The 15,632-nt window shown below is 38.8% G+C and overlaps 1 protein-coding gene across 1 annotated transcript in view; it reads left to right on the forward strand.

Annotated features, from left to right (window-relative positions):
* Positions 1–15,632, forward strand: part of LOC117487904 (phospholipid-transporting ATPase ABCA1-like) — a 129,215-nt gene that overhangs the window by 61,142 nt on the left and 52,441 nt on the right. The window contains exons 26-32 of the mRNA XM_034136666.1: positions 493–535; positions 1,827–1,907; positions 2,011–2,043; positions 3,100–3,239; positions 6,821–6,948; positions 11,914–12,012; positions 13,026–13,215. Of these exons, the coding sequence (XP_033992557.1) occupies positions 493–535; positions 1,827–1,907; positions 2,011–2,043; positions 3,100–3,239; positions 6,821–6,948; positions 11,914–12,012; positions 13,026–13,215 (714 nt within the window). The remainder of the gene's footprint in view (positions 1–492; positions 536–1,826; positions 1,908–2,010; positions 2,044–3,099; positions 3,240–6,820; positions 6,949–11,913; positions 12,013–13,025; positions 13,216–15,632) is intronic.

Consider the following 15,632-nt stretch of genomic DNA (forward strand, 5'->3'; position numbering starts at 1 on the left):
AATAAATGAAAAAGGGGCGGATGGATGTTTCATGGAAGCTGGTAATAAAACTACATTTACTCTGGTTATTGTTATGAAAAGGCTTTTTAACAGCTTCTGACTGTTTTATGGACAAGGCAGCAGTTTTGTTCTATTCTTTTGACTGTGATTTACCACGTAAAATCACATTTTGCAAGCCTTGCCAGAGAAGACTTTTTAGAGCGGGGATGTTAAAACAGAAAGAAATAAGGGAAGGTCACTTTAAATGTCTCATCATTGTTTTAATAACCACAAATTGAGGACACTATTTTTGGAGAGGTTAGTTTACTTAAAGGCTCTTTTGTGGACTCTTACTTGTTGAATACATTTAGATAATACATCTCTTATAGCATATTAGCTTTCTCTCACCCACTACAGTCACTATTTTGCATTCATTCTGCTGCTGTGCATGTTTAATGTGACAGAATGTCTTAAAATGTTTTATAATTCATATATATGTTCTTTATTTCACAGATATTTCTCAAAGTGGCAGAAGAAACCGGAGTGGATTCAGAAAGTAAGTCAACTGAAATGGCTGTTATCTTACACTGGCTTCAAAATAACTTCCCTACTTCACATATTTTTTAAATAAGATCAAACATGCGAGTGTTACTCTGATTCTTACTTGAAACTTTAAGGATATATTTTAAGAAAAACAGTCAAAGATCATTGAGACGTTGGTTATGGAACAATCCAAACAACCTTTAAAATAAAAAAAGTTAACTTTATTAAGCTGTAAGGATTCCTTTGTCATGTCCAAAAATCTAATACGATATCTAGTGTTGCATCACAACATTAATATAATATCAAAATATTGCCCAGCCTTTATTAAAGTGCCTTTTGCATTGAATGCCTCTACTGTGACATGTTTCCATCCATTAATGTTCAAAAAGCTCTTTATTTTTCTCATACTAGCTGTGCTCTCTCCTCTTTCACCCTCTGTCTGAAACCAGAGCCCAGTGTATCAACTTTTCCATTAAAAAAAGTCTTAACAGTTTCTAGCTACAGTTCCTGTTTTTTACATTAAGCCAATGTCTGGTAACCGCTTCGTATTTACTGCAAGTTCAACTTAAGTCAGGGCAGCTGTTTGGGATTTCCTATTTCACAAACATTTTTACAAAAGCAACAACAGTTTCCCTGTCGCTTTATCTTTCAACACGTTTTTTGTTGTTGCCTGATTTTTATTGTAGACTAAACCTTTCCATCATATTCCCCTCCATGCTTCAGGAGTGGGGTTATGTATGTGAAACCATTCTTCCTCTGTAATTTGAATCTTCAATTCCTCTTCCCATTCAACGTTTATGTAGAGAGATGACCCGAGGCCCCTTCTCTTCGCATGCATCCACAATCACTCCAAGCAGAAAACAAAAAATCATTAATGTCTTATTTTTCCATTTTTACTTCGACAGTCTACATTTCTTTGGAGACAGAATCTGGCACTTATTAATACTGTATAAGGTTGAAAGCTGAATAAAATTATAACAATCCGCACTTTGAAGAAGAAAAGATGTATGTGATTTATAAGTAGGAGAAACGTCACTCAAATTGCATGTACAGTACAGGTACAGTTATCTTTAAAAGTGTTTCCTCAACAATTTGTATTCTTCAGTAGATAAATCTTCCTCCAAACAACACGCAACCTCAGTTAACTCCTACAATCTCCTTCCTGAGGCACCTGGCTTTGTGCTCTTACAGGAGTAATGTATATATAATATGGCATCATGCAGGGCAGGTAGCTGTTAGTTTCGTTATTTATAACCTTAAATTGGGTCAGGCCAAAACAACACATCTTATTTGTATTCCCACAGCAACAAAGGAGCTGCTGGAGCGAGACTGCAGGAGAAACTCATTCAAGAGGAGTAGCATCTCCAGCGCCTCTGCAAAGAGAGGCAAGTTATTATTTTAATGAGGGAAGCTCAATTAAACATTGGTGAATGTACAATGCAGAACGTCTTCAAATAGAAACTTTTTTTCTTTCTGTTTCCCTTGCAGAGTTAAAGGAGCAGTTCACAAGTAAAGTGGAAGGTGCGTACTGTATTTCATTCTTAGTTGTATTATTGTAGCAAATGTCTGATGTCATTCTTCAATTATTAACTTCTTTCGGTTTGAGGATTCACCTCAGTGGCCATTTAGAAAAGAGGGCATAAGCAAAGCTCTGTCTGAAACAAAAAGTCATTTTATTTTGCTTTATCTAAACCGCTATTCCATTTTACCCAAAAGAAAGAAATTCACTGTCGTACTTTCATATAATGGGCCTCATTCACCAACACCTTCCTATGTTTGTTCTCAACTAATTATTGAGAAACAACTCAAGCCTAAAGAGGGCAGCGCTGCACACACTGCAAATGCCAACAAAACGTAAATATGTTCAAAGTTGAGGAATTTTGCAGGAGATTTAAATTAAGTGGATAATAAATAACACAAGAGAATATGGGATGCTCTAATCATTAAGTATTGAAGTGATAGTGTAGGGTTTATTTATTGTAAAAATGTATAATATAATAATCGAATAGAGAAATTATAGTTAGAACCAAATATATATATTTTTCTCTATTTCTCATGCAGATTATTGCCTATCGACATTTTTACATTCCTAATTTGATTGTGAAGTAATGAATTATATTGACACACAACGAAGCTTTTTAATGAATGTGCATATTAAATGCATGTATTCATTTACACAATAAAGAATATAAGTGAGAACTTTCTGTGGTGATTGTTTTGCTTTTTAAAAATACAGTTACATTTATGTTATTTAACATTTAAACTGAAGGCTATTAATGCCTATTCAAAAATACATATACAAACAATATATTGTATTCTACCTTAGTTTGCTCTTGTGTAGTTTCTTACCTAAAAATCCAAAATGGGAAAACTGAAAATGTGATTCTTTAAAAAAAAATATATATTTAATCTTAAATATTGACATTTCAATATATAGAGTGTTGGAGTTGACACTGCCCTGAATTATAACCTCTTATCTCCAAAATAACACAAAAACAATTCCCAAATTCCTGACAATTGTCAAGTATTTTACGTATGCTCCGATAATAGAAAATGGTTGATTTAATGTCTCTGCAGACCTCCAGAGGAGCGCCAGCCTCAGTGGGCGGGGGTCCTCGGTCATTGTCGGGGGGCAGCTGATTAGAAGACAGTTCCTGGCGCTCTTCATCAAACGCTTCCACCACGCCCGCCGCAGCCGCAAGGGCCTCATCGCACAGGTACTGTCCTCCATCTGTGAGAGTGATGAAGTGAAGGCTTACACAAGGAAGGATTGGAGGAAAAACATGTTCAAAATCACTTAATGACAAATATGATAAAGTACAGTCATTCAGGGAAGAGGCACGTCTTCCATCTTGATTTAGTCGATGGAATTTAAGTTGTGGAAGAAGAAATCGACACAAAGAATGTTTTTGATAAAGATTGAACAATGTGCTGATGGGTGTAGGATCATCAGTAATGTGCACCACAATCATCATCATTAATCCCAGAGGAACACTCCAGAGGATGAAGAAGATAGGACAGAGTGTGTGTTTCTGCAGAGAGAACAACTTTAGTTTCATAAATCAATGGAAGCTATAAAAACCTGCTGATCCATTTTCATAAGATGACAATGTGTTTGCTGTCACATCAGCAGTATAATGTTGTGAAACTGTTCTTTGTCATACAGTGCATTTAAAATATCTTTCTATCTTAGAACTGTGCAAAAACGCTGTCTCGATGCTCTTTTCAGAAGCCAAAAAACATTGTATTTCTAGTTACATGTCTAGTTGTGCAAGCCAGAGCATGTCAAATCATGACTTCTCACCTTTGCATTTTGACCCAAACGTGTGCCCCGTGTGGAAAGGTTACTGTGAATAGATTAGTAAAAGCTGTTCTTCCTACAAAAACACAGAAGTGAGACAACTTTCCTCTTTCTCCGTATAAATCTCTCTTTATCGGCTGGAAAGTGTGTATACCTGGGGTCAGTGCAGGATTCATAAGCTCTCACCTTTGCAATTCAACATAAACTTGTGGCTTGTGTGGCAGAGTAACTGTGAATATATTTACGAGTAAAGCTGCTTTGGAAAAATGGTGCTGTTCTTACTTCATAAACACAGAAGAGATACAAATGTCCTTTTCCTCCGTATAAATCATGTCTCTATGAGCCGACAGTGTGTATACCTGGGGTCAGGCATGAACTCTCACCTTTTGTATTTTAGCACAAACTAACTTGTGATACTGTAAAAAGATTGGTTACATTTCCTTTCAGAAAATAGTACCGTTCCATTTCCTCTTCCTTTTTATGAATCTCCCAATACAAATGGGTATACCTGTGGCCAGAGCAGGATGTTTTCCCCTTTTGACAGAGTTTTGCTTTGTATGAGAATGAATACATTAGTGTGTAGAAATGTAAGTCGGTGTGTTTACGTCTTCACTCTCACCTGATGGCTGTCGATGTCTCCACAAAGACTAAGTGACACCCGTGATTTGTTTTTCCTTCATTTCACAGCTCACTCATCATGTGTTTTCGTTAGCCGTGTATTAAATGTGATGGCATAACAATTACAAGGATGACAGACTCATTTTGGCCCATTAAGACCATGTCTATATTATTTTGTTCCTCATAAACATAATTTCAAAAGTCAAAACTAATAAACATGTGTAATTTAAACGAGTCAAAAGCAATTTCGTTAGCGGCCACTTTCCAAGGACTGTTTTTCTAAAAAGTGACGTAAATTGTATTGACACATCTGGATTCAGAGGGAATAACATTAGTTATGAGAGGTTGAAATTATTAAAGGTGCAGCTCAGAGAGAGAGAGGACTTGTTTCACCTTTGCGGGGCGATCAGGTTCTTCCTGTAATTTGCTGCGGCACCAATCCCCATTAGTCACTGTCAGTCCTGCACATCCCTCTTTAAAATGTGTGTGTGCATGTACAAAGGTGCACATTGTCCCACCTCTCCCTCTTTATTCATCTGGCTAAAGCTTTTCTTCCTCCCATCATGTCAACAGCCCCCATTGTCAGCAGATATGATTGTGTGGTGAGGTATTCTACTCCAATACAAGCAGTTAGGGGAATATACAAAGAGATTATGGCGTGGGACACAAAAGCGGTGATTTATGGGGAGGAAAGTTGGGGACGGGAAAGTGTTGGCAGCGTCAGAGTGAGGAAAGAGCAGCGCTAAACTCCTTCCAGCTGCAGTTTATCATTCATGTTGAGGAATTCAGAATATGTTTTGTTTTAAAATCTAATTTTAGCAACAGCATGGTTCCTGAAATGCTCATTTGTTATACTTAGGTTTCTGTATTATTGCTGTGAATTAATCTATAAAACATGTTATACTGTTGAACCAAAAGGGACTTCCAGGCGTGCATAAACATTACATTCTTACACCTGCATTAAGCATAAAGTTTAAATGAACATTCTTAACACTCTGACTGATGATATTGTGCACGCATACACACCTTCTAGCTATAGGTGGTTACACTCCAGGCATTAGTCTATCTTAGCTAGCAGGTGGCACACTGTTACTCACTGTAACTAGTCTAGTTATACATGAGAGAAGACCATATTATCACATCAGTGAAATACGGTGTTATTATCCACTTTAATGCAGTAAATGGAGAAATAAAACAGGATGGACATGAGTGATTGTTGGGGAAACAAACTCAATGTAATGAGGTTTTTGAGTTGAAGATGAATAAGCACTTCTTGATTGTGTTTTTCTGTTTATACCCAGTTTGCATGTAATCCTGTTGTAAATCCCCTCTTAACTTGAGACTCATGCATTGTGCATGGCAGTGCCTGGGCTTTGTGAGCGTAATGACTTTGTGCAGGTCTCTCTCAATGGGAGAAGTAGCAGCTGTCACCTGCAATTACTGCAGAGAGAGAAACACTCTTTCTTCTCTTCCGCCATTAAGCTTTCCACTCTCATTGCTGCTCTTTATCTTTCTCCTTCTCCTCCAAGCACTTTTCCACATGCAGTACATTTAGGACTTTCAATTGTAGCATCTTGAATTGGCCTGGCAAATTGCACGGCCTGCAATTAATCAAGAGTACGCAAACCTCCCCCTGCCGCCAGCCTGCAAGTGATTACACATTAAAGATAGCTTGCATTTTTCCCTGCTGACCTTTTTGTCAGCTCTAACAATGAATTACAAAGAGAATTACACGACGGAGAAAAGAAGATTCGTCTGCCGTCTGGTTTATAATAATAATACCACAAAAGACAAGAGAATGGTGAGGAAGTAATTACACATGAGGGGCCAGATGATGGTGCGAGTGTTTAATCAAACTCCAAACAAGTCAGTGAGGAGCATATTAATGGGTGCACTCTATTGTTGACTGCATCAGTCATTGTGTAGCATGTATTGACAGTTGGTTGATGAAAGTAAAGACATTTTAAGTTGTTCAGTCAAGTATGTCTGTTACATATTGCTGTTACTGTTTTGTTTTGTTAAATCAACCTGTTTGGCAATTAATTCCCTGCAAAGTGCGCATGATTTTGAATGAAATCTCTCCTGATTTTAATACGTTTTAAATTATGTGCACATGCAGCAGGGTAACATCTGTCCTTCCTCTGCAGTTGGTGTATTAATGGGTGCACGTTATTGTTGGTTGTATCAGTTAATTTGTAGCATGTAATTCAAGTAAAGAAGGGTTAATAAAAGTATTCTCACATGTACACATGTTGTGCTTCAGTCAAATGTTATTTTTTAAATACTTTTTTTACAGCATTGATATCAACTCTCATGATTTAACTGACATTTCTCCCAATTTGACAAAAGATTTCCGTGCTCTCTGTCCTCCCTCGGCAGGTGGTGTTACCTGCAGCCTTTGTGTGTCTGTCTCTGATCTTCTCGCTCATCATGCCCCCCTTCACGGAGTACCCCAGTCTGGAGCTGCAGCCCTGGATGTACGGGCTGCCTCAAACCACTTTTTACAGGTAAACACCTCACAATACATTTTTATGGCAATTCTTCACGTTGTAAACTTGCAAAAACTATCGATAAAGACATGTCTGAACAATGCTATACATCTTATAATGATAGTTATCAAAGGCAGGAACATCAAGGAGTTCTTCACTACCAAAATTATCATTTATTTTTCAGCAACTCTATGAAAACATCCATTTACAAACTCTCACACGTCTTGTGCACAATAATCCAAGTCTCACTTGGATCACAAACTCATGACTTTTCACATATTTTTTAATACACTTTGGAACATAACAACTTTACACCAAAGGAAGAGAGGCGCTTCTCCGCAAGCCTGCAGTCTATTAAAAAAAAGGTTTTGTCACCATAGAAATTATTATTCCTGAGGGCGAGTTATTCCTTTAGGCTTTGATGAAAACAATGTTTACAAAAATGAGTGATGCTCCTTGTGAGCTCATCAGTCTATAGTCTGTAGAATACTCTAGTTATTGCAGAGGATGCATAACAAAAATACAGCACAATGCAAATGGCTATTTCAAAGGATCTAACCGTATGAAGTGCAGCGCTTTTAATGAACACTCAAGAAGTGGGTATACCAACATGTAGCTCATTAAAGACACCTTTAAAACTGATCCATTCACAGAAGCTTAATAAAGCTTTTGAAGTAAAGCTTGAATATTGAAACGAGTGACTACACTTGAAACTTAATTGCGTTGTCGAAATGTTTCAGTACTTTTCTAACTGATTTTTACTTGAGCCAAGTATCCGGAACATTTAAATCATGTCTGTGTCTCTCTCTCCGTGGTGCTGAAACATCATTCTGACTCTGTTACTGTTTCCACTTCACAGATATTAGTGAAGGGCCCTATTCTGCTTCTTGTGGTTTCCCCTTTCCTGAAGTGTGTTATTACACACTAGTTAGTTTCTCTCCCACACACTCCCCCCCCCGCCTCCATTGGACACCTTTGTTTACTTCTGTAACATAGTGACCTCCAACACATTGTACGTGATTTACGTGGCCTATAATCAGTTTAAAAATCACAGCAGAGCCGGCCAGCTAACCAATCAGAGCAGACTGGGCTCTGGTTTCAGACAGAGGGTGAAAAGAGGTGCTGCAGCACAGGCAGTATGAGAAAAATACCTTTGCGAACATTAAAGCATGTCAAATGTCACAGTCGAGGCACTAAATACTAGGGTTGGGTACTATTTTGGACGGTTTTTGGTACCCAACCCTACTAAATACTAAAATAAACCAAAACAATTGGCAGAATAGGGCCCCTTTAAAGAAGGTGACTGGAACATATCTCTTCTTTATGTCAACACAATGCAGTTTAAGAGTAGTGGGAATAAAATGTGTTTTAAGAGTAGTGCTTCATTGACGGTATTCACTTCCCAGTGTCACAGACTCTCTGTTGAACAGCTTGAAGTGCACGCTGAGTTTTCCTGGGACTTCCTGTGAAGGGTTCTTATGGTTTACCTTTTAAAACTGGAGTGTTCTTAATGTTAACGACACTCCCTCTGGCCAATAACTAAATATTGTCTTTTCTCCAGAGTGACGGTGTGATTAAAAGTGGTTTCCTCTTGGTTTAATTTAAGTTGTAGGGTTTTTTTTAGAATAAAGACAGTAAAGCTTACACCCAGGAACACTGTTTTATCACCAGAGGGCCTATTCCTGTCATATAATGCAGCCTTCATTTGACTTTCTCCTCACATCGTTCTGCGATTTGTCATTTGGACTAGATGAACCATTCATTAGTTCCACTGTTTCTGTGTGTATGCACAAGTCTTCATTTTGCGACTGTCCAGTAGTTTTACGATCTGGAATATCGTGCTAACCCAGCCAGTCTTAATTGTAAAACAGATGGCTGCACATAATCCATTTTTACTATCCGACCACTTGAATCTGGCTCCGTGTGACCTTCATGCAGGCACTCTAAACGAGACAATGAACACTGTATTAATCCTAACGGTCTGCGGGCTGTGGCCACCGCTGGCAGGAAGCCATCGGCTCGCTCTTTATGAAACGCTGTGTTTTAACTCCCCTGGCACCCTTAAGATAAAGGGCAGAGTGTGTGTGCTTAGTAATGAGAATGAAATTGGAATAGGGAGATTGTTCAAAGGAGACACTCGGATAATGAAAGGCTGTACACAGAATCCTGAGCAGCTCATATTAGGGATATATGACTCAAAGTTAGCAGAACAAGTTTGTAGCACTAGCTTTGTTATTTCAGGGATTTCAATTCAATGATTTCTACCAAATGTATGTCCGAGGCGCTTTGTGGTGTGCCGAGGAGGGATGAGTCTGTCGCTGAACGAGCTCCTCATCGTCTCAAGCTCTACATGGAGGGGTTGGGAGGGGTTCTCTAGAATACAGTCCAGCTTCCTCCTCATACCTCCCCCTTCGAAACCTCCAGATTGTCCAGTTTTACTCCAACGACAGAGCTAGCCTTCCTTATGATGATAACAGAATAAATACATTAGATAACTAAATTACAATCCAATAATCAGAAAAGGAAAGAGGGAAAAAATGACTAAAGGGGCCTTATTTTGCTCATTTTCCGGTTCATATAAGTATTTTGCGCCTCTACTGTGACATGTGTTCATGCTCTTTATTTTTCTCATATAGAGAACCGCAGTGACGCGTCCTAAAACCCGGAAGTAAGTTAGCATTTTACCACGTCCGGTTCCTTCGACAAAAAGCAATGCAATTTCTCCATAGGATTTTGGAAAATAGCTGGAAATAAGGTCTGTGTTTGACACAAATTGAAGAGACAGATCACGTTTTGTTCTACGACATTGAATACATTAGCAGTGACCCCGCCGGTGATTTTTTAAGAGTTTACGTGTCTGAAATAGATGGTTGTTAACATGTGGCTGAATAGGACTACAGAAGTTGTCCAGGCCGTTTTACGTCATTACACCGAACACGTAAAACACTCCCGCTAAGTTTGTTTGCCCTGTTCTGCTTGAAAGCAAGTACCTGCCTCTTGCAAACTGTTCAAACAAAATCTTCAACTTGTACCATTTAGAATCTGTATGTTTGAATATGGATCTTAAGTTGGCGTGACGTTGAAGCAGCGACCCTGCTGTAGTTCGTTTATAGCATAACGTTAGCATTTTGCTTCTGGCGACTAGATTTATGATTCGAAAATTATAAAAGTAGGGTAGACATGTGGATATTATCCGGCTGAACAAAACGTGATCCGTCTCTTAAATGTGTCTCAACCACAGACCTTATTTTGAGCTATTTTCCAAAAGCCTATGGAGAAATTGCATTGCGTTTTTGACGAAGGAACCGGAAGAAGTTTACTTCCGGGTTTTAGGACGCGTCACTGCGGTTCTCTATTGCCTGTGCTACTGCACCTCTTTTCACCCTCTGTCTAAAACCAGAGCTCAGTCTGCTCTGATTGGTTAGCTGGCTGGCTCTGTTGTGATTGGTCAACCCATTAGAGATGTCCCGCCCCTTAGTCTATCACATACAATCTGTCGGAGTGCTAGCAAATAGAAAAGCGAGTGTAACATAGTGATGCCACTATCTTCCAGAAGTAAACAAAAGATTCCAATGGAGGCGTTTCTGTGTCCAATGGAAGCTCCTTGTATTCATTACATTACATGTCAATTGTTAGACGCTTTTATCCAAAGCGACTAACATACATTCAGTACCGTGGACAATCCCCACAGGAGCAATTTGGGGTGAAGTGTCTTGCCCAGGGACACAACGACATGCTGACTGCAGTGGGACTCGAACTTGCTATCCCCTGATTCGAAGTCCAGCACACTACTCACTGAGCCACAGCCATCTCTGAAGTAGATTTTTTTGTTCTATTAACTAGGGACTTGGTGCGTCTTAAAATAGCGAATTTGAATCCCCCATGTTTATCTTTCCAGTAGTTGGAGTTGGTTGTGGTATGAATGTTTTGGCACATTAGTTCCCAATCTGTTGATGGTATGATGCAAAAGGTTTGTTTCCCCATTCATCGATTTTTTATTTTCTTCCTCACTTTTTATTAATCTCGACCCTAATGCTATCGAGTGTTTCCTGGAAATGCACCACATGAGATTTCCTCTTGCCTTCTTCTTGTTTGGTACCCTAAAGATAATTTTTGGACATCTCAAGAAAAAGACTGGAGACAAGAGCCAACAACTTTGTGTTTAATTGCAAGAAAAACTAAAACAATCTTTCTATATAGTCACGAATATAACAAGCTGTATTTAAGGTAAATGTCCTTTTCAATGAGGTAGACGGTTTTCCTGACTCAATCGTCAATAAGGTTTTCTCTTCCAAAGGTATTGACAGGATACTGTTGTACACAGTCATACATTTTAAGGTGAACTGTCTCTTTTAAATAAAATGATTCTCCTGGTTCAATATTTCCAGGCCTTTAATCTCTAATAATCCCTCCTGTCAGTTATCCTGCTCCACCGTTCTGTACACTCAGCTTCTTTTTGACACCACCTTACAGATAGCAGGCTTCTAGATTTCATCAAGGTCATTCTTTAAATCGACTTAGAGTTGACTCATCGATGGTTGTCTATCATCCGATGAATTATAGATGGTAGACGATCACTTCTCATCACAATAAGACGTGGATGTATAGAAGGTTATTTCTTTTTATAAATCAGGCTGCCTTTGCTCAAATCAATGCTACAAAACTGAATCAGAAAGTAGTTATGCACTCACTGTACAAGGACGTTGTCTTTGTGCATAACAAAAATACAATGCAAAAGCCAAGAGACATCGCCTTACATGAAAACATGATTTAAGTAACACATACAAATCTATGTTTTTAGACTATTTGACAAGCAATTCCGAGTGTTACCCCATATTTTAGCCTGTTGCTTCGTGTTTTTCTGGTTCCAGTTTCTAGTAGTTATCATGGCTCCACTAAAAGAGGAATTTGTTTTTGGTCTTAGAGCCTGCTGAATGTGTTTTTTGTGTTTATTTTACTTATTTATTTCTTATTCTTTTGCAGCAATGATGGTCCGGGTAATGCAGAGGTGTCTAAGGTGGTGGAGACGCTGGTGAACAATCCTGGCTTTGGCACTCGCTGCATGACTGGAGACCCAATACCGTACGTTTTTACTCACAAGAAGCCATAAGATTTGTGTTAGTGTGCACGTGCATTCCTCATGGTGCTCATACAGTTGTAACATGTCTGCAAACATGGAGTCCGAGCCGAAAATGCTGCTGCACGAATAGAACAGGCTGTAAGCATGATGCCCAATGCAATACAAAAGGAGCACTGTGTATGATTATGAAAATACATTGATTGATGTGATTAATAAGTGATTCACACGCTCTCTGTATGATCCTCGTCAGAATAATTTGAAGGATGAATTTCTTTTCAAACTGAATGAAAAGGAATTATTGGTGAGCTTGGAGCAATTGTAGTTCACAAGAGCTTACACCACTTCAAACACCACGATTTAATTCAGACACCAGTCATTATTCAACCATCTTCAGAAGTACATTTGGTTAACTCATGTTTATTTAATGAATGTACAGTGAATTCTATTGAGCTTCGAGGTTACTCACCAATCAGTTGAACTATTTGGAAAATTAAAAAGTCAATTTTTCATCCATATTCAGAAAATTTTATTTATCATATTAAAGTGAATATCTTTTGGTTTCAGACTGACAAAACGACATATTTAAAGACACCTTTGAACATGACAGACTTCACATTTCAAAATGTTCTGAATGTTATGGTGCAAACCATTAATCAATTAGTCTTGAAAATATGCATCAGATTAGTCATGGCAGTCTTTCAAAAGTATATATATTGTAACTCAAAGAACAGTGAATATAATAGAGCTGCCATGATTCAACAACGTATTGATTTGTGCATGAACAGAAAAATAATTTCAAACTCTTTGATATCAGATTAATAGTTCAATATCTATTTAGATTTAACAGTTTAAAGTGAATATCTTTGGGTTTCTAACAAAAATAAAGACATCAACTTGGATTAAGAGAACTGAGAAGGTCCATGCTACACATCAGTTGTACTTATGGTGATGATAAGAGATCATATTGCGTATAATTAATGATAAACTCTCGTCATCCCCCCTTGTTTCCTCTCAGGAAGCTCCCGTGTTCCTCGGCTGGCTCTGATTGGTTCACTCCCCCGGTGGATCCGTCCATCACCGACATCTTCCTGCAGGGGAACTGGAGCATGGCCAACCCCTCCCCCTCCTGCCAGTGCAGCACACCTAAACGCACCATCATGTTACCTGACTGCTCCCCCGGAGCAGGAGGACTGCCCCCCCCTCAGGTCAGTCTTACTCTGCAGGCACTATTATGGGACTTTAAGGGGACACGGTCCAGGTGAAAAGATACAATAAAAAACGAATACATAGAAAATACATGCTTTAATATGCATAGGGCATTATGTATTGCTAACTTTAGGTGAACATTCAAGGCAAACATTAAAAACTTGTATTGTCTTTCAACTAGTCTCTAAGAAAATGTTTTGTGGGACAAACGAAAATATATCAAACTAAAATTGTCCTGTGCACAAAAAACATATTTTCACCTGCAGTGTGTCATCTGAAGGTCACAGAGTGTGTGTGTGTGAGGTCTGCTGTCCTCCGTGTTTGTGTGTCACAGTGGGATAAACTGCAGTGTTAAAAAAATAAATCAATGACACAACAGTACAATAAAAAATGCTTATCATGGAGGCTTCTGGCGTGCAGCGTGAAAGTCGCAGTCAGCATCATTTTGATTTGAAAATGTAAAGGTACTTACTACCAGGGAATCTGCGGCGCCCTGCAGAATGTAAATGCGCCTTTTGTGCTGCCTCCCTTTGTGTACCAGCATGCACACATTCAAGTCCAGCGTGAATTAAATCCCCTGAATTTGCAGATGCAAAAATATATCCATATTGTGTCTGGTATATGGAAACCTTTCACCTTGTAGCACCTTTTAATAGAGACTTTCACCTTTTCCTCACATTACGACTCCGCGGAGGCTTGAAGTCAATACCCCTTCTTTTATAGGCCATTACTTTAACAATATATATACACGTCCACATGCAGCGGGGTGTGTGTGACCTGCAGTGATCCTCCAGGCCGAATCGATGGGCCTGTTAGAGACCCCCAACAACAACCCTGTACCCTCCCCTGACTCCACCAATCAGCATTCACAGAAAAAGGAAGGAGAAAGAAGCTCATTTGGAGCTAAATGGTTTGCACTGCTGTCTCCGTGCGATGATGATGAGGAATCTAAGCTGGAGAGGGAATAGAGGGCGACGTCCTTTATTAGAGACGGCTCTCTGTGTTTACTCAGGCTTTGTGCCATGGGCCTGCATTTTGAGAGGTTTTAATTTGAATGTCTCTCTCCTAACCCCACCTAAAGCTCCTGGAGTCTGGTGGTGGCTGGGAATTAGTTTGTGGAAGTTAAACCCAGGTTGAAGAGAGGAGAGAAGCGGGGGATTCATGGCTGCAGAACAGAGGAAATAATGTTAAACTCATTTTCATTTCATACAGAGTAATGCTCTCTGCTGATTGGGCCTGCAGGTTGCACATGGTGATGCTGATTTTAGTATTTGATCTCTCTACTGTGTTTCCATGCTTTAATGTTCAAAAAGCTCTTTATTTTTCTCATACTGCCTGTGCTGCAGCCTCTCTTTTCACCCTCTGTCTGAAACCAGAGCCCAGTTTCTCTGGAAGCCTGATTGGTCAGTTGGCTGGCTCTGTTGTAATCGGTCAACCGCTTAGAGATGTCCCTCCCCTTAGCTTATCACCAACGTGTAGGAGCGCTTGCCAAAAGAAGAATGAGTGTTACATAGTGATGTCACTAATATCCGGAAGTAAATAAAGGAGTCCAATGGAGGCGTTTCAGGACGGGGGGGGGGGGGGGGCTGTGTGGGAGAGAATCCAGCATAGACTTTTTGTATTTCCTCATGTTTATTTATTTAAGCTTTATTGAATCAGCAGTCTCATTGAGATTAAATTGTCTTTCCCTGCGAGACATGAGAACACGAACACAACGACACAAAAAACAAGGAATAAAACAAACAAAACTCTTAATAAAACCTCAGATTATTAAGCTTTAAATCTCTCAATGGATTGTAAGGCTTTAGTTTTAAGAGCATTTGAAAGGTGCAAAGTACCTGAAACATTAGTGCATTCATGAGGGATTAACGTGGACGATCCAGGCTGCTTTTAGTGTCATGTAACTAAACTACTACTTTCACTTGTTTGTAACATACCCATTCATAAAGTCAATCAACAATGACAGTAGTGACCTTTATTTTGAAAGAAACATGAACTGTGTGCTGATGGTTTATCCACCAGCAGTTTTTACAGATTCATAAAGAGGAACTTTTATCTCTCTGAACATCGGGAGCATTATTAACGCTTCCTACACACACTTAATTTACACATCTACATGTGACACTAGACTATAATGGTGTAATTAAATCCAATTTACTGGCTTTATTGCACACATGCACTTTTAAATTGCTCTAAAGCAACATTGCCTGAAGCTATTTTAGTTATTGTATTTTTTGTTTTAGAATGGCATCACATTAAATGAATCTGAAAATGACTTTTACGAGTTTTTAAAAATGGAATTTAGAACGTTTTCAAAATGATATAGAAAAATGATATTCTGGCTCTGTTAAGAAAACTCACAATAATGTATACAATTATTTTGTCAAATGTGTTGGAAGGACAAATGAGACATCAA

Source organism: Trematomus bernacchii, unplaced genomic scaffold, assembly GCF_902827165.1.
Source record: "Trematomus bernacchii unplaced genomic scaffold, fTreBer1.1, whole genome shotgun sequence".
In the NCBI taxonomy this organism is placed as follows: domain Eukaryota; kingdom Metazoa; phylum Chordata; class Actinopteri; order Perciformes; family Nototheniidae; genus Trematomus; species Trematomus bernacchii.